Source organism: Cryptomeria japonica, chromosome 9, assembly GCF_030272615.1.
Source record: "Cryptomeria japonica chromosome 9, Sugi_1.0, whole genome shotgun sequence".
Lineage (NCBI taxonomy): Eukaryota > Viridiplantae > Streptophyta > Pinopsida > Cupressales > Cupressaceae > Cryptomeria > Cryptomeria japonica.
Genome location: NC_081413.1, coordinates 32783261 through 32805635, shown reverse-complemented (window position 1 = coordinate 32805635; position 22375 = coordinate 32783261). Strand labels below are relative to the sequence as shown.

The following is a 22375-nucleotide window of genomic DNA, read 5'->3' as shown; positions in this document are numbered from 1 at the left end:
GTAATTCCTCTAATCCTCTTAATGATGAAGAAGCTCTCCATGAGGTTTCTGTAGAACAACTTTCAAAATTGGATAACCAATTTGACGATTTTCGCCAATGGATGTCTCAAGAATACCCTGATAGTCAAGCTCTTCCTTTAATTGAGGGTCTAAAACGTATGCTTCAAAGTGATAAGAATGGAATTGATATTTTGCGTGGTATTGCACACATTGTGGATTCAAATGTGATGCCTATGAAAAGTTGTGCCGAAACCTTAGGTTATACACAACCTCCTACTCAAGACAATCATTCTATTCCTTTGACGACTCCTATTGCTAGTATACCTACTTTTACATCAAATATAATGACTACTTCAACACAAGACATTCCTCCTATGATCACCAGTCATGGGGGCAATCCCTCTTCTTCAATTAACCCTCTTCCTTCATTCAATCCAACTTCTTCATTCATTCCTTCAGTAAGTGTTCCTATTATATCTCCACAAATGAACATGACGCAAGGGGGCAACTCGTTTAATCATTCCATTCCTCCTTGTAGTGTTCCTCCTTTCCAATCATCTCCTATGACTAACTATCATAGTGTCCCACCACCTTACTCTCTACCTTCTTTCAATAACATAACACCTCCATCACAATCTAACACGTCCAATATGAACTCTTCGACTGAAGCGACCATTAACAATCTTGCACAAACTGTCTCTTCTTTACAGCAACAAATTGCCTCTATGAATAAATCTAAGTTTAGTGTGCCCACATTTGATGTTGCGAGCCCACTTTCTCTTGATATTGTTCGAGCTATTCCCCATAAACATGTTGAAATTCCGCATTTGGAGCTTTATAATGGTAAGGGTGATCCTCTAACACATGTTAAGACCTTTCAAACAATATGTACTGATTTTGCTTATGACCAAAGGTTGCTTGCAAAATTGTTTACTAGAACATTAAGAGACAAATCCCTACAATGGTATTGCTCGTTGCCTTCTTATTCTATTACTTCTTTTGAACAACTTGCAAATGCTTTCATTCAACAATTTCAAAACAATATAAGTCCTAAAGTTACTTTGATTGATTTAATGCATTGTAAACAAGGTGTTAAAGAAAAAGTGACTGATTTCATTGGTAGATATAAGCATTTGTATGCTCAAATTTCCTTTCCAGTGCCTGACAATGATATTCAAAGAATCTTTATTTCTAATTTACAAAAAGACATTAGAGAAAAACTCCTGTTTTCTGAGTTTACTTCTTTCCAACAGTTGTGCGCAACTCTTCACAATTATCAACTGACTGTGAGTCAAATGGAACAATCACATCCTATGGCTTCGAGTGATAAGGGTGATAGTAGTCAACAACCATTTGGGAAGTTTAAACCGAACAAAGAGTCCATTAAATTCAATGAAAACATCATCAACAACAATGTGAATGCAGCATCAGGTGTGTCTCCTATTTCTAAGTTTTTCAAGAGAGAAAGAAAGTTTACTCCTTTGAATGAATCATTGCATAGTATTATGAATAAGTTATTGGAACAAAATGTGCTTACTCTTCCTCCTATAAGGCAAATTGATCCTGCAAAGATTAATTCACCTTATTTTGATAACAAATCTTTTTGTCAATTTCATCGTCAACTTGGGCATGATACTGAAAAATGTTTTGCTTTAAAGGGGAAAATTCAAGATTTGATTGATAATAATACTATCTCTGTTTCTGGTGTGAATGATAAAGGTAACAAATCTGTAGCTCCTCCTAACCAAAATCTTCAGATTTTTACTGATCCATTACCTTCTCATACCTCTAATGCGATTGATACTACTGATTCCTCTGTCTCACCTGATGATCTTGTGTCTATGACTCCTAATGTGATTAACTTTGTAGAGCAGCAGAAAATCCCTAAAGAACCTTCCATCACATTTGATTCCAGTGAAACTATCAGGGCATCTGATGGTCCTTTATATATAGTTGCAAAAATCAAGAATACACCTTGCCGTGGAGTGCTTATTGATCCTTCGTGCATGGTTAATGTTATTACTGAAGAATTCCTTTTTACTTTGCAATTGAATCAAGTGATTTATGACAAAACAAATGTGGTTGTGAAACTATTTGATGCATTTTCTTCTCCTGCAATTGGTTCTATTACATTACCTATTGAGGTCCGTAACAAATCCCTTGATGTGGACTTTGCTATTATTCCATCTTCCGAACAATTTCGTGTGAAGCTTGGCTATCCTTGGCTATCTTCCATGAAAGCTATTGCTTCTCCTATCCACAAGTGTTTGAAATTTCCCCATAATGGTGAAGTTGTTACTGTCAATCATAGTCTCTTTAAACCAACTGAAAGAACCTCTAGTGTTCCTATTGATTATTTTTGGCCTAAACAATTCCAATCTCTTCCTCCGCGAAGTGATCATCTTTTTAAATCTTATCAAAAGTGGAAAACAGATATGATCCTATCTCTAAGTGAACCTAGAACACCCAAACTTGACATTCCTATCATTCTTGAGAAGGAAGTTCTTCCTTTGAAAGATAAAACCAATGTCTTTCCTCAAGAAGATTCCCAACCCATTCCTATGGATGTGACTATGTCTATGCCGAATAAACCTCCTAAGAGTAGACCTATACCTCCTCGTCATGATGGACTTGGTCTCCTTCCTAAACCAAATATTCCTCCTTTATATGGAGCAGTTCCTCCTCCTTCCTCTTATGGAGAGAAGAGACCTTCCTATTGTTCAACCTAAGAGACCACAACCTAAACACCCAAGTGATAAGGATGAGAACATTTCTCCTCCTCACTCTTCGCAACTTCCTACTAAGACTAGACGAAATCGTTCTGCACGTGAACGCCGACGAAAGCGTCGTCTTAGAGCTCAGGCAGCTGCTTTTCAAACTTTGCAATCTCCAAAAACACCTTCAACAAGCATTATTCCATTTTCTCCTCAGCCGACGATTGAGCCGAAATCTCCTAAACATAAGATGCATGATGGTCTTGATCCTGTGCGAGTCAAAGATCCTATTTTTATAAATCTTGATGATGATATAGATGAAACTGTTATTCATGATGCAAATGTTACTCCTATTCATTCTGATAGTGAATATGAACTTGTTGATATTGATAACCATTTATCTAATGAATTTTCTAAAGCACTTATCCTAGCTCCTAGACAAGAACAACGTGGCTTGGAACATGAACATAGCCCTTGTTTGGATCTTGTGATAGCTCCATCTGCTGTGTTGGATGTTCCTCCTCTAGCGTGTTTCCTACCTTCCCGAAACATTGACCAGCAAGATCGGGGGGTAGATGACGTGCTAGACTAGTTTCATTAGCATAGCAGATTCTCTCCCCCTCTCTTTTGTTACTTCCTCTATATGTTACTCTCATTCTTCTATTTTGTTGTCCTTAGTGTTGTCTACTTGAGGACGATGCAAAGCATTGAGATCTCTCGATCTCTCTCATGTTGACTCAAAAGACACATGTGTTCCCTTCTTCTAGGTGACCTTCCTTGATTGGGGAATGAAGAACAATTATGCATACATACATATGATATACATGAATAATCATACAGCATACTGACCCCGAGGAAAGCGAAGTCACCTTGTGCTTTGTGTTTTGTGTCTATTATCCTTGGGCTTATCTCACACTTGGGGGCTAAATCCTTGTGATAACGTGCTCCTTTCTCATTTCTTATATGTATCACTACCTTAAAGCAATCACCCCCGGTGAGGCGTGTGCGATCGCTTTAACGTAGGGGGGCATACATCCCGTTCATATCTTTTCAAGATACTTGAAAATTTCTTGGCAAATTTAACCTTGCCTTGAAAATTTTTGATATCTTTCTTGCATGACTCATAGTGAGGGAACCTTACTACTGACAGTCATGGTTCTCCCTCGTGATCTTCCCTTTTACTTTGTCAATCAAAGTCGTAAGATCCTTAGTCCACTGGGGGCTTGGTGTATCTTGCCTCCTTGACGTGGTGAAAGTTTTTCAATGTTGTTTCCTTGTACTTTACCGGAAGTATGAGCGTACGCTTATACTCCCGCTAAAGTGGGGGCTAAATGTAGCGTCCTAAAATTGCGACACTTGCAATTTCGACTGCATTTGGGTCTTCACGATGGCGACGCAACACGCAACCTGAATGGAGACCCCGAAACCTGATTATGACACTGAAAATTGCATTTTCTTGCACCCTGGCCTGAACCTCCTTTGCACCCTGCTATCCCGGGAGGTGGGACCAGAGCGCCCAGCGCCCTGGTCCTTCCCCAGGACCATGGCGCCCAGCGCCCTGGTCCCTGGGTCCTATTTTGGGCCCGGTCTCTTTTGGACTTCGGGTCTTTATGTTTGCAAATTGGAAAATTATCTTTCCTGGTCGGCCTAAGGTCGGGAAAATCAGTCTATCAGCCCTAATTGACAAGTATATAAACTACATTTTCCTCTTTCATTCGATGATGAGGGAAAAAGCGTGGAAACTATACTCAAGCATTCAAGCATTCAAGCATTCTTTCAAGCAATTGATCATTCTAAGTCTCCATTCAAGGCTAAGTGTTGCATTCAAGACAAGGATTCAACCATTGAAGAGGAGATCACATACTACATGCTACATACAACATACAACATACAACAAACAACAACATCTATACCTTCGCACATAAGGATACAAACATCCTTACAACAAGGTATTAGTACTTGTTTTACATTACATACATTTACATTTACAACATTTCTCATTTCTTGGTTAATTCCAAAACCGGGGTTTGACCTAAGGGCAAACCCCTAATCCCTAACCCCCCAATCGTCTTCGCTTTTCTGTGTATAGGTTGCAGGTACGCGGCTGAAATTGAAGATCTGGAATCCTTGTGCAGAGACGAACATATCCCCCTTCGTTTCGTGGATTTTTCGGAGGACCGTGTGCACGCCGGGAGCCATCGTCCCATCAACTTTTGCTCAAATTTGCAGGACAGTGCCGTATCGACATTTTACTGCTAATTCCAGGTCCGCAGCTTCATCCTATATTCCTATCTCAGTTTATAAGCGAATCTTTGTCACTTTCTATGCATTCCTAGCTTAATTCTTCTATCAACATTCTTTACAAAAGAGGGTAGCCTTGCTTTCTTAACCCTTGAAACTCATTTAGCATCCAATCTTGCATTGTGTGGGATTGGATCTTGTGGGTTTCAACCCCTCTTTTGAATGTAAAGTCTCTCCCTTAAGTGAAAACCATCAACCCTAGAGACTCTCCCTTCTCTCTCCTCGGAGTTGGAAGAGGGGAGAGCAACTAGGGTTCGATCACGATTTTCCGCTTTACAAACTAAAAAATAAAAAAATACTTTTTCTCTTTGACCTTGGAAACGATCTAGCAAATAAACGACAAAGAAAGAGCTATCACAAGGCACTACGTTTTGTCAATGAAAAAGGAGAGGGCCGTTTTGAAAAGCACATCCTTCATGTTGATGGATTTTCTTCTTTTAAGGAAAAGTTTTTAGTTATCTGTGAAGGAATGTCTTCTCAAGAATATATATTTGACAATGTCCTTCCTTCATCAATTTAGTGTGAAAAATAATGGAAGACGTTGATCTTCACAATAGGTATTATCTAAAGTACTTCTCTACTTAACACATACTTTCATAGATATCTGTTTTATTAGACGTTGTATGGACATGATTGCCTTCAATCTTGTGATTTTCTGTAGTAGTAGCTGGATTATGTTTTTGATAGTTAAGATAGGGATTGGCTGAGACTCTGTCGTTTGGCTAATGTTGGTGTGCTATTAATGCTCTCTTTGAGGCTTGCTGTGTAATCCAAGTCAACCCCCTTGTTTTGGCTGCTTTATTATCAAAAACACATACTTCCATCCTTTGAATAATCTAGACATAAGTGATACTTTTAAAGGTGCTATGATTGTACGTATATTTGACAAGCATCAATCATATAAGTGAGACAATATGCGCCTTTTATTAGGTATCAATAGAATATATTAGTAATCTAATATGGGTTGGAAAATCTATGCAGTCTCTTAGTGTAAGGAATTCTTCTGACATACTTCAAGCAAGCTACAATAAAAAAAAATTGAACATGTCTTTTGGAACATTTTTTTTTTTAAAGAATTAATATGATATTTAGTGTGATTTGAGCTTTTGGATTTGACTCTTTATTTCTTTTTTACATCAATGTTTTGAATCATATTCTATGAATTTACTTCTCTAGCTCTTTATGCTAATGATGAATCATAAAGTATGATTCAAAATGTTGATGTAAAAAAGGAATTCACACTCTACATAGACTATGGAAACCTAATGTCTATAATATAATATTTGTTTTCATTTGTTACATGCAAAATTATCTCCATTATTTGATTAATAATTTTAGGAATTTTATTTTAGATCAATATGTAACAAAGTGTTGTTTATAAATCTCTTCAAATATTATGTGTGAGATATCTAATTTATTAATAGATAATCAAGAATGATGTGTGTGAATGAGTGGGAATACATTTAAGAGTGTGAGTTATGCAAGACATAGTTTGCTAAATAATATTTGTTTTAAGATTATAGTTTACATATACTATTTTTCAAATTAATTTGTTTCTTGTTTGTGTTGCCTAAAAATAGGTATTGCTCTACATGTTTTTTATCACATACTCTGGAATTTTAAATGAATAATACTTTAGAACATTAATGTATCTTGTTTATACATTCACATTTCATATAATGGTATAGGGGAATATGTTTGTTTATCTTTGTTTCTTTTTACTTTGCTTATACATCTTTGGTTGCACCTTTGCTATATATTTCAAGATGTCTTTCATATACTACTTGAACTAGCCCATTATGAATTAATGATAGAGAAATTGGGCATAACTTTGTGTACCTACTAGATTGGTTCATTGACGTGTTTTTAGAAGAATTAGAATTAATTAAAGTTCTTTAAATTCTAGAGAATATTTAATTCTTTCATAATCTTTGCTAATGGTTGTCTACATAATGACTTTAAGATTAATGATTGTACCTACTCATAAGATCTTGTAGGAATCCCTATTGGGTCATGCAAAGCTCAAAGTTTAGGAGAAAAAGCCTTCTCTCATTATTAGACCCACTCAATTAGTAATTTTAATTATATTTCTAAATTCATCATACCTTGAAAATCTCTAAATCTTTAGAGAGAATAGGTCTAAAATTATTTAATGAGCTTCTTAGGAGTTACTAAGAATACCAAACAACAAAAATTCCCAACACGTTAGGGTGCATGCTTGCTATCTTCAATCTTTTATACATATTTTTTTGGGTTATCCTAGGTGAGCATATCCCCTCATAGCTTAATGTCAATAGATGAAACATATTTTTAAATATTATCAATCTTAAATAAGAGATGAAGGAAAGAAAGCAAAGACTAATCACTCAAATTGTAGAGCAAAGGTACACACTAAGAAAGATCAAAATATACAAACATAGAAAAGACCATAACTTAGAGACTTAACCCTATTATATGATTTTCAATCATAAACTAAATACATTTCTCCTTCACATTCACATTAACTCACAAATTTATTAATTAATTTAAATTAAATTATGACAAAGTATTTATATTTATATAGATTAAATACACATCACCATTATAAATCTTAAATGCAACCATTTAAAAACCGGGTTCAAAGCTCAAAAGAATGCTGAGTTTGGGTAAACAAACAAGGACATGCATCTCATCAATTAACTCAGAAATACCTCCTATAGATTTTTAATAAATAAAAAATGAAGATACTAATGTAAATATTGATACATTATTAATTAATAATAATAATAAAGTTTGCATGTCCACAGTCCCGCAGTTTCAGACAAGAAAGTTATGTATCTGGACAACTGAAAAAATACAAAATTTTACAAATGTAAATCTATTTTATTAATTTTAATTCGGCAGCTTAAATTGTGCCTTCGATATTTATGATTCAGTAAATAACGCAAGAATAAAGTCAAAAGTCAAAAAAATGATGAATGGTGCCACATAAGAGCAATGCCCATGCCCTTAGGGCACTTATCTGAAATTGAAGTGCACGTAGGAATTAGAAGGAATCAACGTGTCTCTACCGCACCTCAAACAAAGATGTTGGGCCCGCTAAAATAACGTGGAATAAAATACGATATAAGAAGCGTGAGAAGAAACAAAAGGACAGAAAAATAACAAGGAAAGCTAAACCGAATGATGATTGTTGCGTCTTACCAGAATTGCCTACACTCCCTCAAATGAAATAATTCTTGTACAGGGCACTCCACGCTTTCGGGAAGGCACTCCGAAGCTCTCGAAATAATAAAATATTCTCCACCTTACAGTCTTCTCTTATTTGATCTTCTCATGGAAGACCGCGGGTTTGCAGAGCAGGATTTGAGACCTGAGGAGCTTGTGGCGCTGCAAGTGCTGCTGAAATTGAGCCGCCTTTGCGGCGGCCATGGTGATTCATGGGGGCGCAAGCGGCGGCGCTCCGCAGCGGCGTATTTTTCCTGCAATTTCGAAGGAAAGCGCGCGGCCTCGCCGCCGGCAGCCATGGCGGCGGAAGCGGCGGTTGGAGTAAAGCCTGGGCGGAGCAGCCCTACAACGCCGCTGCGACGGAGCGGCGACGAGAGGTTTTCCGCCACTGCGTCTCCCAGTAGCGACTGTGCAGCTGGTCCGCGTCCATGTGACCTCAATTTGGAGCCCAATGTCAAATCGAAGGTTGGTGACGCTGCTGTTTCTTTTCTGAATGGCGCTTTTTTTTGTTTTCTGGGTTTATGTGCTGTGTTTCTTTTTTCACTTTTATGTTTCTGTTTCGCCCCTGGTTTTAGTCACAGTGAAAGTGTTGTGACACGTATGGAAACTTTTATTATTGTTTTTAATATGAAGGTGGGCCCCAGAAGGGGAGTGCGTTCTAATCTTGTTGATACTTGCCGCGTCAGCCGCTTGCGTGGCATCTTTTTGATAAATATAGCAAGGCTTTTTTAGGAAATTTTGATACGTGGCAATATGACTGAAGCAGCATTAAGCGACTCTGTTTGCAGTTATGGAGAGAGCCGAGAGGTCTCGTTCGTCGTTTTAATTGTGTAAACTGTAAATAGGAAATTTGAGGTCCTGGCACAAAAACTGGAGCGGTCATTTTTGTTTCCTGCTTAAATATGTCGGGCTTTATTTCCGTCAAATGACAACTGTTTTTTGATGTGATACCTTTAATTACTTTAAGAGAATTGAGATTCAAATGTGAAATCACTGAAGACCTGTAATATTTCATTCGTCTTCTGTTGCTCAGAGCCCTGGATTGAGGAGCGCCATCTATATTTAAATTTTCTTAGAAATTGCTTTACGAGCAGCGAATGGTATTGGTTAAACAAACAGCTTTAGAAGTATTTGAAATATTTGTCTAGAGAAAATTTAGGTGCCCTTCTATGAGATCAATGTACCTAGGACGACGGAGAAAAGTAAAGGTTGTTTCAAAGTCCATTAGGCCTGGCGCCCTGAGCATCTAATGGTTCTTAGGATGCGGTCCCATGGAAGAGGCTTAGGTTGCTATGTTTAATTTGGAAAACAAAATGAATCTTTCTGCATAAAATACTTTAAGCTGGTACTGGCAGGGGCCTGGAAGATTACCCTACAAATTTGGGGGCCTTTATGTCTATGTGACAATTTGCAGGACATCTTGGTTATATTTTTTTTTTAAATGTACCATCTATTTCTTTATATCTTCACTAATTTATCATCAAAATTTTCTCACTTGCGCCGAATTTTTTTTATTAAGAGGTAAAATATCCATAAAGCCACTTGGCTGGAAAAACCTCCCAATTTATCTTAGCGGCACCTGCTGAAAATTTTTAGTTAGCTCCCCTTAAATGAGAACATTTCTTTAGACAAAGGGTTGCTTCCACTACAGGGGATCATGCTGCAATCACGACTCTGTTTAAACTAGAGGAAATATGTACTTTATTCCTCTAGATTTAAATGTTTGCCTCCTCCACTAAAGCACCAGATCCGTTGCCTAGAATTACTCACTGTCTCGTGGCTTTTATTCTGTCAAAGCTCACTCGAACCATCCTAATTATGCTATCTTATATGTTTCGATGGCATTGTTCAGGATCCTCTTCATGGCGGGATTGAAATATTAAAATGTTTACAACGAGTTCTAAATATTTTTTAGCAGCACTAGTTGATCAAATCAGGAAATCATTCCTCCATGTGAGCAGCAAGCTAACCCAGTATAGGCTATTCTTTGTATTGCTATAGCGTCCTTAGTGTTAGGCAACAATAGATATAGGAATGGATGAGAGATTCATGTGAAATGTATGACCACTTGAAAATCAGAATAGTATGTAATAGTCACAGTCTAACACCCTCACATTTTAAGACAACTCTTGATACTCAGCCCCATGATCTACATTTTGCCTGCCAGACTATCTCTCCTGCAAGTGTGCATATATATATATTGCTATACAGCTGACAGTTTTGTTTAGGTTAAAAGTTAAAAACAGAGCGTGCTGATTGTTTAAGCTTTTTCAGGCTGACCATTGGACCAGACAGTTTCATCTTTAAGACCATGTTATGATTTCAACAATCATTGTAGGCGCCTTTTTATGACAGCCCAAACAGTTGACCTCTCTGGATTATCTCTAGATACTGGAAATTTGAGATTGCTCTTTCTGAAAAATGTGACATATAGGCTCTTTTAAGAATTAAAGAGTTTCCTTATGGTGCTACATTTTCTAGATGTTGAATTAGAATTACAATAGGATCCGAATATCAGGAAGAACATTTGGCAATCTGGCCATAATCTTATATTAAGATCCACAGTTAACGTCCTACATTTGGCAATCTGGCCGCTATCTTATTTTAAGATCCACAGTTAACATCCTGAGGTCCATGAAATGATTTATAATATCTTTTCTTGCTGGAGTCTTGGCAGTAGACCTCACCGGTTAATCTCGAGATAACGTGAATTTGGTTTTGCTCATTTTAAAGAATGGATCATTTAGATACTTTCCAAGAACTGAGACATTTCGTTGTGGTGCTACAGTTTCTAGATGTTGGTGCCATCATATTGATTAGCATATAGCACCTGCTGGTGCCAGGGTGTTGTATTTAGGTATAATAAAGGAGATAACACATCAAGGTACAGACCTTGTCAATTTTATGTCACCATTAGCTTACACACTTATTGTACCACTGTGGCAAGATGTCTTCCACTGCACATTGTTCTCCAAAAATATTCCTCCTAAACATTTGCTGCTAAAGCGCTCTGGATTTTGAATGTATTCCATGGAAACGAGAGGTTCTGAAGACTTCACTGTCGATTTCACTAAAAATTTCAGTCTGCTCAAACAATTATTTTCCAGGGAATGAAAATGCAAGAAATTACTTAAATGTTTACAGCTAACAAATCACAGCGTAGTACTGCATTATTTTTATATCTAATTGAAACTAGTAATTTTCTCTAATTTTACATCTTAAAGTTAAAACCTACGATCTTAAGTGATGATTTTTCATGCAATACTTTTTGTATGGAATATTCATCACATAAATGATATTCTATGTAAAGTTAATTCTATTCTCTTATTTTTTTATATGGTTCAATAAAATAATCACATTCACATGTTGGTACAGGTACAGGTACAGAGAAAATTAGGAGTGCACAACCCCTCCAATGGAAAAGGATCGAAGAAAAAGGTAATCATGAGTTTGCTTTTGTATGTTTTTTCCTTGAATTTTACCATTAGGGGCTTGATTAGTAAGATCTGTCATGTTTTTAGACTTCTGCACAGCTGAAGGAGTTGCTTATTGGACTTTCATCAGAAAGGGAAGAGATGGAAAAGGTTTGTTTCTTATTAATGTCTATTACAAAAGTTGATAAATGTCATAATAAAAGAATTGTTGTTACGATGATTTCACTTCTCAATGAGGAAAAAGTTTTTTTTTTTTTAACAAAAATTAATTCTTAGTCATTAAATGTCATGATGAAAAAGTGTTACTAAGATTTTTTCTATTTTCAATCAGGAAAAGAAGAAGTTATTTAATAGCTTTCAATCGTTGACGGATGAGAATGAACTTTTGAAGCAGAAGGTAATTGATTTTGTTGTTTTATGAGATATATCAAAGCATTATTAAAATTGATCTCAGTAACAATGCATTTTATAATGTAGTAGTAATTAAAAATTTCACTTTCGTTATAGTGAATGCTTATTTCGTTTTACTTCTTTTTTTAACTATTTCCTCATTTGTTTTGCAGTTAGCATTGAAATTGAGCATAAAGAGGCAACGACAACTGGATGTGTCAATTGGACATGATGCATTAGAATCTTCTTTGTGTGGTTTTGGTGTACCAGATTTAAACATCCCTGCAGAAGATGTGGAAGATTTGTATAATGATATGCCCATTTATTTTGACAGTCAAGTAGCTAATGTCACTAGTAAAGCCGTAGTTGCAGCCAAGGCAAGGAAATATAGAATGGAATGTCTTAGATTGAAACATTCCCAATCTGTGAAAGCTCACCTGAGATGGCACTGACAATGACAATGCTTTGACATGTATTGAAGAAAACTAACAAGCATTATCGGTGTTGGGCAAAAATCAGTAATTGTAAATATGCTCTCTTCACCATTGAAGGTAGTTTGTTAGAGCTCAATTTTTGCTTCTTAGAATATGCAAATTTAGTTCATTTCCTCTTAAGGAATCCACTGTAAGAAGAACGAGCGTTGAGAATGTAGATGAATAATCAAATCATTTATGCTGGCCTGCTAAGCAATGGTGAATATTGAATGTGTATTTCTTTCTACTCACGAATATTTTCTCACAGTGCAGATCAGGTTTTCTAAAGTGGGTTAGATGTAAAATAATCGCTATCCGGACTTTGCCAAATTGCTACAAAAAGTGTGATTCTTTAATGTTATTGTTAATTCTTGTAGGTAGGTTACCATAGTATCCATTTCATGCAATTTAACTTTTCCGAATCACATATTTGAACTTTGTCAAGTTGCCATAAAAGTTGTGATTCCTTAATCTTATTGTTAATTCTTGTAGGTAGGTTACTAAAGCATCCATTCAGCAATTTAACTTCTTTAATTGACCAATCACATACTTTGAATTTTTCAAATTGTTAATTTAAAATCTAAAATTTTAAGTTTTCATTGGCTTATCTCTATTAAAATCTCTATTTTAAGTCTTATTATATCAAAACTTTTAAATAACCATGAAGATTCTTGAAGCTTCTTACCAATAACCTCCAAACTTTACATCCTTATCCCTGCCTTCCTCTAGGACTTCAATATAGAATTTCGCCCAGAGACTGTATTGGCAGCCTAACTTCGGAAGCAAGAATCCACGCAACGCCCTACTCGACAGTTGCAATGTTCTGATGTTGTAATCCGGGTCATACTACATGCACAGTTAGCAACAATATTGGCCAAAGATCTGTAAGCTGAATAAATTATGAGCATATTTAAGGCATTATATTCTACATCTCTTAAATGTGTAGCAGGACCTGACTTGAGATTTGGCGAATTTATTTTGCGATAAGATTCACAACACAAGCCTAAAAACAAGCAAGGCAGTCCTGTAAGTATAATCAAAATCATTCTAGTTTATTCTGCTGGGTGCTCGCTCAAACATCCATATTCTCATTTTCAACTTATATATGTATGATCAAACACTAAATGTTAGTTTAATTGGATTGCAGGGGTGTTATTCCTCCTCTTCTTAATTCTAAATCAGAGGGGCCCCTCCATTGTTTGATGAAACCACAAGGTAAAGCCTGCATAGCAATCAATTTCTGGTTCATATTAAGGGGTTTTATTAATAAGCTATCAATATATGCATAGTTAGAGACATTATGTTTCCAATCCATTGCTAATGAGTTGAACTACTGCTATAAGAAACAATGCGAGCTTTTCTAAATCACAAAGTGTGATCCAAAATGTTTTTGATTAGATAAATACATTTGAATGGAGTTATGAACTGGAATAGGGTTTTGAAAGGACCCTGAAATCTTGCACAACAAGAAATGCAACAACAACATGAAATGAGAATCAACAATGAAATAGGCCTTAAAACCAGAAAGGTTTCCAATAAAAAAACAACAAAATTACAATAGAAGGACAACCATAACAACAATCAAAGAGATTTGAATCCAAACCTCACCAAAGAGCTTTGAAGTGGAGTTTAAGTCTAACCCTCTTGGGTCATCCTGCCTGCCTCAACCACCAAAGGACACATAATCACAGAATTTGGTTTTCTTTTTTCCATAAGGGGGGTTTCTTCACTTCCTCAATGGGACGCACAACTGCAATGTCCAACTCCTTTCCTTTATTAAAAGAAGAACCAGGCACAATCAAAGGACACACAACATATGGTTTTCTCTTGGCCTTAGAGGAAGATCCCAAAGTTTTTCTTGTGAAGCTCACAGTTGTAAAGCACAAATCCTTTCCTTAGTTCCTCATAATGGAGTGCACTTTAACAACATTCTAGAACTCTTTCTCATGATCAAGAGAAGGAAAGATCCATTTTCACTAACCATGGAGTTTCTCTTTGATATCTTGGCACAAATGGGAGAAGTGCCCTGCTTTGTGGCAATGAAAGCAAACCTGCGAGGACTCATATGGATTTTCTCCTCCCGAACACCCAACTTGAAGCACAATTTATTAGTGATTGGGAACACCTATCAATATTAACATAATTTTTTTTTTTGAAAATAAAAAAAACAAGCATTTCATAGATTTCGTGACATTATCAATAGCTAAAAATAGACCAAGAGCATTAGCAATAGCTCATATGATCTCATTGTCCCAGTACTCTAAAGGAAGCCCTTGGAGCCTCACCCAAATAGAGAGCCTGCAAAAATTTTCCTTAGTAGAATCAAAACCAGCCGACTGTGTTTTCAATGAAAGATCAAATTTGCCAAGGAACCAAGGACCTCCTTGCAAGATTCTCATGCTTTTTTCAATGTTTGGAAAGAGAATAAGAAAAGTCCATTGTTATGGAAGCCACCCAAAACTGACCAAATATACACCATCTTTTAAGAACCTAGCTACAAACAGCATCCATATTCGGGACAGAGGCCAAGAACCTCCCAATGAGGGCATTCCCCATGCCAGCAAAAGCTCTATCAACTATAGGCATTAGGAATCCTTAGCAAAGCGCATGAACCATCTAAGGTGAAGGACGCTTCTCCCCCACAAAGAACAAGCACATGCATGGTAGAACCACCAATCACTGGTTCAACAAAAGGAACCTTTACCTACTCTTCAATCATAGGCCTAACATCACACTCCTCCATGATCAAAGCATGGCTAGAAACAAAATGCGTGTTCGGATCAAAAGTCTGGAAGGGAAGGACTAAAGAGGGACCCAAAGTCCCTTGAAAATCGGTACCAAAAGAATGAGGTGCCTAATAGAGACAAAACCCTCACTAACACCTCTCTATAGGATTACCATGCATGTTGGGAAAACAAACACTTTGGACCTCGACACAGCCCTAGTGGGGCTCCCATCATCATTAAACATGTCCCTTACATTCAAATCCTTGACCAAAAGAACAAGAAGGGGAACCCTTGGGGAAAAGAAAACCAATACATAGGCCCAAATTGAAGCCAAATCGAGGACCAGTGCGGAGTCATACCTAATAGTCCCAGGGAATTGGCCATTCAACTAGGCCTCAAGTAGTAAATCAATAGTAGTTCATTCTCCTTCACATCCTATTTGCTAGCCCAACCACTCTCATCTTCATCGTTTGATTCATCCTCAACCTCTCTACGTTCAAGTGTCTTCCCATCCTTGGAGGATATGAAATCTCCACTCCACTCGTCTGATCGAAAATGTTGATTCGAAAAGCTCGCACAATTTCTTCTAGAAGCAATCCAACTCAATATATGCATATTTAATTTTGAATTTCCTCAAAACATGATTGTGAAACTAGGTTTTGCATAACGTATATCAGTTTGGGTGTCCCTTTGCCTAGCTTGAGTTGCCAGAAATTAAAAAGTGGTTTGGTTTTCGTTTGGCTTGTCTATTTATCTATTTCTTCTACAGTTTAGAGATTATCAATTGAAACCTTTGAATTAAACAAACTGCAGGATTTTTATGATATTCGGCTGGTTGCGATATATGTGCAGGGCAAGCCCACATGGTATAAGGAAAGAGTTTATATTACTGACTCGGTAGGTTTCTTATACGCTTTCTAATATTAATATCTGTTTTTGTTGTCATCTACTTTGATAGAAATGACTTTTAAAACTATAATCTGTTTCCTTGGCTGGGACTTGATACTATGTAAGGAAAATCCAGTCCAATTTTTACACAGATTAGTGTCAATGTTATCAAAAAGTTCTGAAGGTATGCTAGTGTCATGCCAGTAGCAGGAAGAATTTACATTTCATATGTTTGGTTGCACCAGAATCAGCTTGTAGCCGACATTTAGCTTTAGATAACTTACATTTTTTTTGACAAGCTATTCCTTGGTTTTAGAGAAGACAATACAGTTATATTTTACAATTATATTTTACTATTTCATTCACATAAGTATATTCTTCAAGTCATGTATCAGAAAGAAACATTAAAATAATATATTCCATCTATTTTTCAGGTTTCTTCTCTTGAGCACAATGGCAAAGTCAGAGGAGAGAGTTAGCAATTCCTTGAATATATTAAAAACAATTTTGAAGGATCTAAACTCATCCCCACAGTATATGCATACAATCTCTCTATCTATTTGATCTGTTTTCACCGTTATTCCATGTCATAACCCAAATGGTTATGTGCTTTATGTTTGTCAATAATCTAAATCTACTTTGATTTACAGAACTGCTTGATGGCAGTTTAGGGATTATACTTCAAAATTACCTAATCATGCGATAATTTATTCCAGGTTAATCGCCATATCTAAATGGTTAAGAAAGTCTTACAAGGTTTATTAATTGTACTGTAAATAGTGATAAAGAAGAAAGCATCTAACTCTCAATTTTTAGGGAGGCAGGGGAGACGTAGAACCATTGCTTTACTAATTTTACAACCAAAGCCTTTTGTTACTTTTAGAAGCTGTCACCTAAGTCCATTGACATTGGCATATTATTGAAATTATGCAGGAGTTGAGTAAAAACAGGCTGCAAATGAGCTACTTAAATATTCATTTTTCTTTTTCCAATATTGTGTTCATAGCATTCATCAAGCTAGAAACCAAGGTAGTAAAGAGGCTGGTAAGAAAACGTTTTTTTTTTCAATTATAGTTGTATGCGGGAAAAGTGGGCTGATAAAACTTAATATGTGAAAATATGACTAAATGACTTTTCCACACACACATAGGACTTCTTGATGCAAGCTATGGAGTAATAACGTATTACTCAGCTTCCCAAGGTGGGTCCCATGGTTCTCTATCTCACAATGTCCCTCAAACCAATGTTTTTGCTCTCAGATCACTGAGCAAAATGGTTTAGGGATGGCAAATGCAAGAACGAGGGATGCTTTGATAGTTTTTAATATGAAAGGTATGTTAAGCTATGCCTGATCTTAGAAATGCAATAAACTAAATGATAAGATGACAAGATTAATGTGAATATTATCTTAACATGATATATTAGTCTATGATTGAACTAAAATGATAACGAAATTATTCTAAACATGCATATTTAGTCTAATTCCTGATTTAAAGAGAGGCTAAATGATGAGCATATGAAATGAAAGCTTGAATGTATTTGAGCATAAGTGTGATGCTACAAATTTGGATGATTAAAATGGAGGAATGAGAGCTCTATTTATAGCACAAACAGGGCAATGGATGGTCAGGATTGAAAGATTCAATCAAGGGTTGAGTTTGAAAGTTGGGGATCCATGTGCACAATTTGCACCAATGAAATGGTGACAAGTGTCAACATAGGGTTGGGTTGAGAGAAGGGGTTGGAGGCATTAAAGGCCTGATAAGACCTCATGGTTATCTAGAGGCTAAGGGTCAAGTCTAAGTTAGACTTATCTACTGGATTAAGAGTTAATCCAAGGATAAACCTTTGTGCAAATGATTAAGAGATAATCATGGTCAAAGCATTAAAGGCTTGATGAGACCCTTGGGTTGGATGAAGGTTGAGTCAAAACAAATGTTTTAACCATGCAGGAGGGTTTGAGTTAACCATTAATGGTTATTGGAGACTTTGGGGATTAAGTGGTTGAAGGTTGAAAGCCTTCAATGGTTATCAAAGACTTTGAGGATTTTAGTGGTTGAAGACTTGAAGCCTTTAATGGTTATCAAAGACTTTGAGGAATTTGAGAAGTGACTTCCCTTTATTTAGGGATGTGACAAAGTTTAGAGGAGGGGTTAGGTTAATTAGAAGTGATTAGAAGATTCTAGAAGGGATTAGGAAGGGGTTTGGGATTTTGCAAGTGGATGGAGGGATAATAGGATTTAATTGAAATAAAGTAATTTAATTCAATTTGGTTGCAATTTGGGGAAATTAAATAAATTAGATTTATTCAATTTAAAATAACTATTTAATTAAATTTGAATTTAATTAAAAGTGGGTAGGGGGAATTTAATTGAATAAAATGATTTATTCATTAAATGGGTATAGTGAATTTAATTTAAATAAATTGAGCAATTTACTTAATTAAATAGAGGAATGTGAATAATTTAATTAAATTGGATTTAATCAAATAGAGAAATGAACATAAAATATTCATTTAGGAATATGGTCATTTTTATATGTCTACAATAGCAACTTTTAAAAGAGAGAATAGCAATGGAAATTTTATAGGATGTTCGAGGTTGTGCGTATGAGGAATCTTCATTGTAATTTGACCCTTTGCTTTCTCAACCATGGCAGCCTCGCTCTTGATTATTTAGAAAGTACTTTGGAATTTTTTTCTGATGGGTCATTCTTTTTTGTTGAAATTGGTGTGATAAGCAATATGTAATAAAATGTTACAAGAAATAGTAACTTCGAACTATTGAGTATTTCTGCATAAAACTTGTTTGGCCTTTGCCGTGAAATTTGGAAGATTAAAACTATTGTAAAACCAACAAAGATCCAACCACATAAACCCTAGTTCTACAATTAAGAATCCACCGTACACTAATGAAGAGCCCAAAACATGCAAATCACAACAAAATAGAAATATTATACCATTCACATGCTCGGTAGGGTTTGATCTTCAATGTTTTCTATCTTCATTGATCTTGCTTCAATATGGTTGCTCTCAAATTTTGTATTGTGCATAAGAGCTCAACAAAAAATGGATAGTGGTTATGTAGATGCTTGATTGCTTGATCGCTATGAAAGGTCGTATGAAGATTAATTCACTTGTTAGGGTTGTGAAAGGATGAAAGAATCCCCTTATATAGAGAACACCTTACGAAATGGAGGGATAAGATTACGCGGTGAAAGGATAATTGGTCGGCTAGGATTTAAAGGTAGGTAGGGAAAATGATAAATTGATGGCAAATTAAAAGATAAATGATAAGTGTTATGAAGGGAAAAAACTAATGAATTAATTAAATAAATGAAGATCTATTTAATTAATAGAAGTGGGATTAATTAAATATTAGGGAAAGGATAATTTAAATAAATAAAAAATATTTATTTAAATAAAGAAAGGCTAGAAAAGGCTTAGTGAATTAATTAAATAAATAAAAATCTGTTTAATTAATAGAAAACTTACGATAAAATAATTAAATAAATAAAAAATATTTATTTAATTAGGACAGGGCAATTTTAGGTGTCTACACTACTATTTTTTAAAGATTTTAAATTGTGTACCTTGCTTAGTCGAGCAAAACTTTTGAGATGGATTTAAGAAAAAACAAATATTGTTGTATCTCAGCTTTTAGTTATTTAAAGGAGTAAAATGTTTTGTTCTATAATCAGTTTCCTTTGTGTGGCATAGTATATTGTTTTGACCACAAGAACTAAACAAGATTGATTTGTATTTAAAAACCAAAAGCTAAGGAAACATACAAGATAATACAGGTTAACTCCTCTACAATACTAACAAGTTCGAATAAACTTTGGTTGGGCTTTAGTTTACTAGGAAAAACAAAAGCAGTGTCTCAAACTTCAATATTGGAGTTTCAAACTAATTAGTCGCCTCTTTTGGTTAAAATTTATTAATGGTTACAAAAGTAGACCATTATTAGATTGGAACTTCCCTGTTACAAGTTATTACTAGATTCAATGTAGATACAAAAAACTTGAGCATTTAATCTATAAAGTTGCTCTTATCTATCAAAAGTGTTGAATTATAAATTTGTATGTGTTGTGCACTTCACTTCCTTGATGGATTGGGGAAAAAATTGGGGCCCTTTTTTTAAGGTGGATTTTTTGCTAATGATTTGATGGTCATCATTTTCTAGTACCACTTAGTTTCTATAGTCTACAATGATGTATATAAAATAAATGCACATGGATTAGAGGATTATTTTAGGCGAGAAATATAAAAAAATTCTATTCGTGATACATATTATCATGCAAAGTCAACTAATCAATACTTTTCAAAACTCACACACTAAAGGACCTTTAACAATAACACAAGAGCATATATCATATGGCAATGACAATGACAAACAACTCTCAAACCCTACCAAGCGAGGTCCTCCTCCTCCTATGATGGTGATGAGGATCTAACAATGACAATGGGAATGATGTAAATGCAATGGTGGCCTTATTGATGGCATTGGATCACCTTTCAATGGTGTTTGCACGCACTCCCTTAGACAATCTTGTTGAGGGCTCCTTTGCTCTGGTCATTTGGTTGCACGAGGCTAGGGGTTTTGAGGCGATGGTGTCAACTTCTCCTTGCAACAACAATCTAATGGCAAATGTGTTGTTGTTAGTGGTGTTGTTGTTGATGTTAGTGGTGATGGCAATTTTGATGGGGCTAAGGATGAAGCTTGGAGTCATGAATGGGTCAAGGAGGAGGACAAGCTTCTCCTTGACATTTTGTTGGAAGCTCATTTGGCTAAATAGAGGTGAGGGGCCAATGTGTTATGTGCATCTGTTGTTGAGTGGTGCACGAAGAGGACAATGAAGGGGAATCCTTTTTTTTACTTTGGCAGGAGGCAACACAAAGGGTTCTATTAAAATGTTTTGATCTTGGTCCAAAACTAGTTTTATTTGAGTCTAGGGTGGGTGACCTTGATCTCACTCTATGAAAGGACTTTATTCTTTTGGCACCCAAAGACCTTGTGGTAGAAAGTGAGGCAGTCTCCCCTTTTGTCCCTACAAGGATTCCTAGGTTTTTTAGGAAACATGATTCTTTCTTGTAGGATGGCAATGCTTTACTAGGTGTGAGTAGTCTTAGCTTGCCAAATGATTTCTCTTGTGATGTGCCTTTAAGAAATGTTGGTGCAGAGGATTTCCTTGGGGTCTCCTAGTGTTGGTTGTGTGACTAGTGCTCCTATTGAGTTGTCTACTTTGTGCTGGGAGATTGTTGCTCCTAAGTAGGATGAAGTGGAAGGGATGAAACCTGCTATCTTTGAGTATGTTTTTCCTGAGTAGGCTGATGCAGAGGGGATGGAAATTTCTATCGTAGATGACTTCTTGGTTTAGTAATTTTCTTGTTGGGAAATACTACGAGAATCATCCCAACATTGATGATGTCAGAAGATGGATGAGTTGGAAGTGGAATCTAAGAGGTAAGGTGGAGGTTGTTGCAATGCTTAACATTTTTTCTTATTCTCTTTTTCAAATTTGAATGATTTCTCTAGGGCCCTTTTAGATGGTCCTTGGTTTTTGGGGCAGAATGGGCTTTGCCTTAAAAATTGGGCTCCTGGTTTTAATCCTATAAGTATTGATACTAGTAAGTTCCTTGTGTGGGTTCAACTTCTAAAGCTTCTTTAAAACTTTGGGATGAGGAAGTTTTTAAACTAATTGCAAGCACTTTTGGACAATATTTTAATGTTGATTCAATAACAAAATTTAAGAAATGTTTAATCTTTGCTCAATTTTTGTGTGCTTGTGAAGAAAAACAAGGAGCTCCCTTCTAAGTTACCCTTTCCTCTAAGGATGGAATTTGTGTGTAGTAGATTTTTTTTTGAAGACTCTTCAATTGTTTGTCATTGTTGTTGTGTAATGGGTCACTCTAGTGCTAGTTGCCCCTAAAACAAGAAAAATCAGCATGTTTGGAGAAAAAAGGATCAAGTTGTTGAAGATTGTAGTAATGATGAGGATGCACAAAAGGTTGAAAGTAGAGGGAAAACCCCTATTGACTATAACGAGATGAACATTCCTTCCATGGATTCAAGGTTGAATGGTATTGCTAGTTTACTTTCTTCATGTGTCAAGAAAATAAGCTTCGAGCTATAAAACTCGTGTCCTACGAAGGAAAAATCTTTGGACCAATCTGGCTTTATACTACTTTGATCTTGGGATGGTTATTTGTCAAGACCACTGGCTTTTGTTGAACTTTTGTT

At 35.9% G+C, this 22375-nt stretch overlaps 1 protein-coding gene and 1 long non-coding RNA gene across 3 annotated transcripts; both read left to right on the top strand.

Moving 5' to 3' along the window:
• Window positions 1–8094: 8094 nt before the first annotated feature.
• Window positions 8095–12770, top strand: LOC131045266 (uncharacterized). 2 transcript variants are annotated; one of them, XM_057978818.2, is made up of 5 exons: window positions 8095–8687; window positions 11598–11660; window positions 11756–11806; window positions 11988–12053; window positions 12220–12770. In XM_057978818.2, the coding sequence occupies exons 1-5, from the start codon at window positions 8331–8333 to the stop codon at window positions 12496–12498; spliced, it is 816 nt and encodes a 271-aa protein (XP_057834801.2). In that variant the 5' UTR covers window positions 8095–8330; the 3' UTR covers window positions 12499–12770. The 2 variants fall into 2 exon arrangements, with proteins under 2 accessions (XP_057834801.2, XP_057834800.2); XM_057978817.2 differs by having other exon boundaries at window positions 8098–8687; window positions 11744–11806.
• Window positions 12771–13192: 422 nt separating this feature from the next.
• LOC131045289 (uncharacterized) lies at window positions 13193–16854 on the top strand. The gene is made up of 4 exons (XR_009105790.2): window positions 13193–13545; window positions 13667–13734; window positions 16059–16142; window positions 16568–16854. It is a non-coding gene; the product is annotated as an uncharacterized LOC131045289 (long non-coding RNA).
• The last annotated feature ends 5521 nt before the right edge of the window (window positions 16855–22375 follow it).

Excerpts from the sequence above, each read along its gene's own strand:
- LOC131045266 (XM_057978817.2), top strand. The coding sequence starts at position 8,331 with ATGGAAGACCGCGGGTTTGCAGAGCAGGATTTGAGACCTGAGGAGCTT. Across the intron at positions 11,661-11,743 it reads GAAAAGGATCGAAGAAAAAG|ACTTCTGCACAGCTGAAGGA; the intron begins GTAATCATGAGT and ends TCATGTTTTTAG. Across the intron at positions 12,054-12,219 it reads ATGAACTTTTGAAGCAGAAG|TTAGCATTGAAATTGAGCAT; the intron begins GTAATTGATTTT and ends TTTGTTTTGCAG.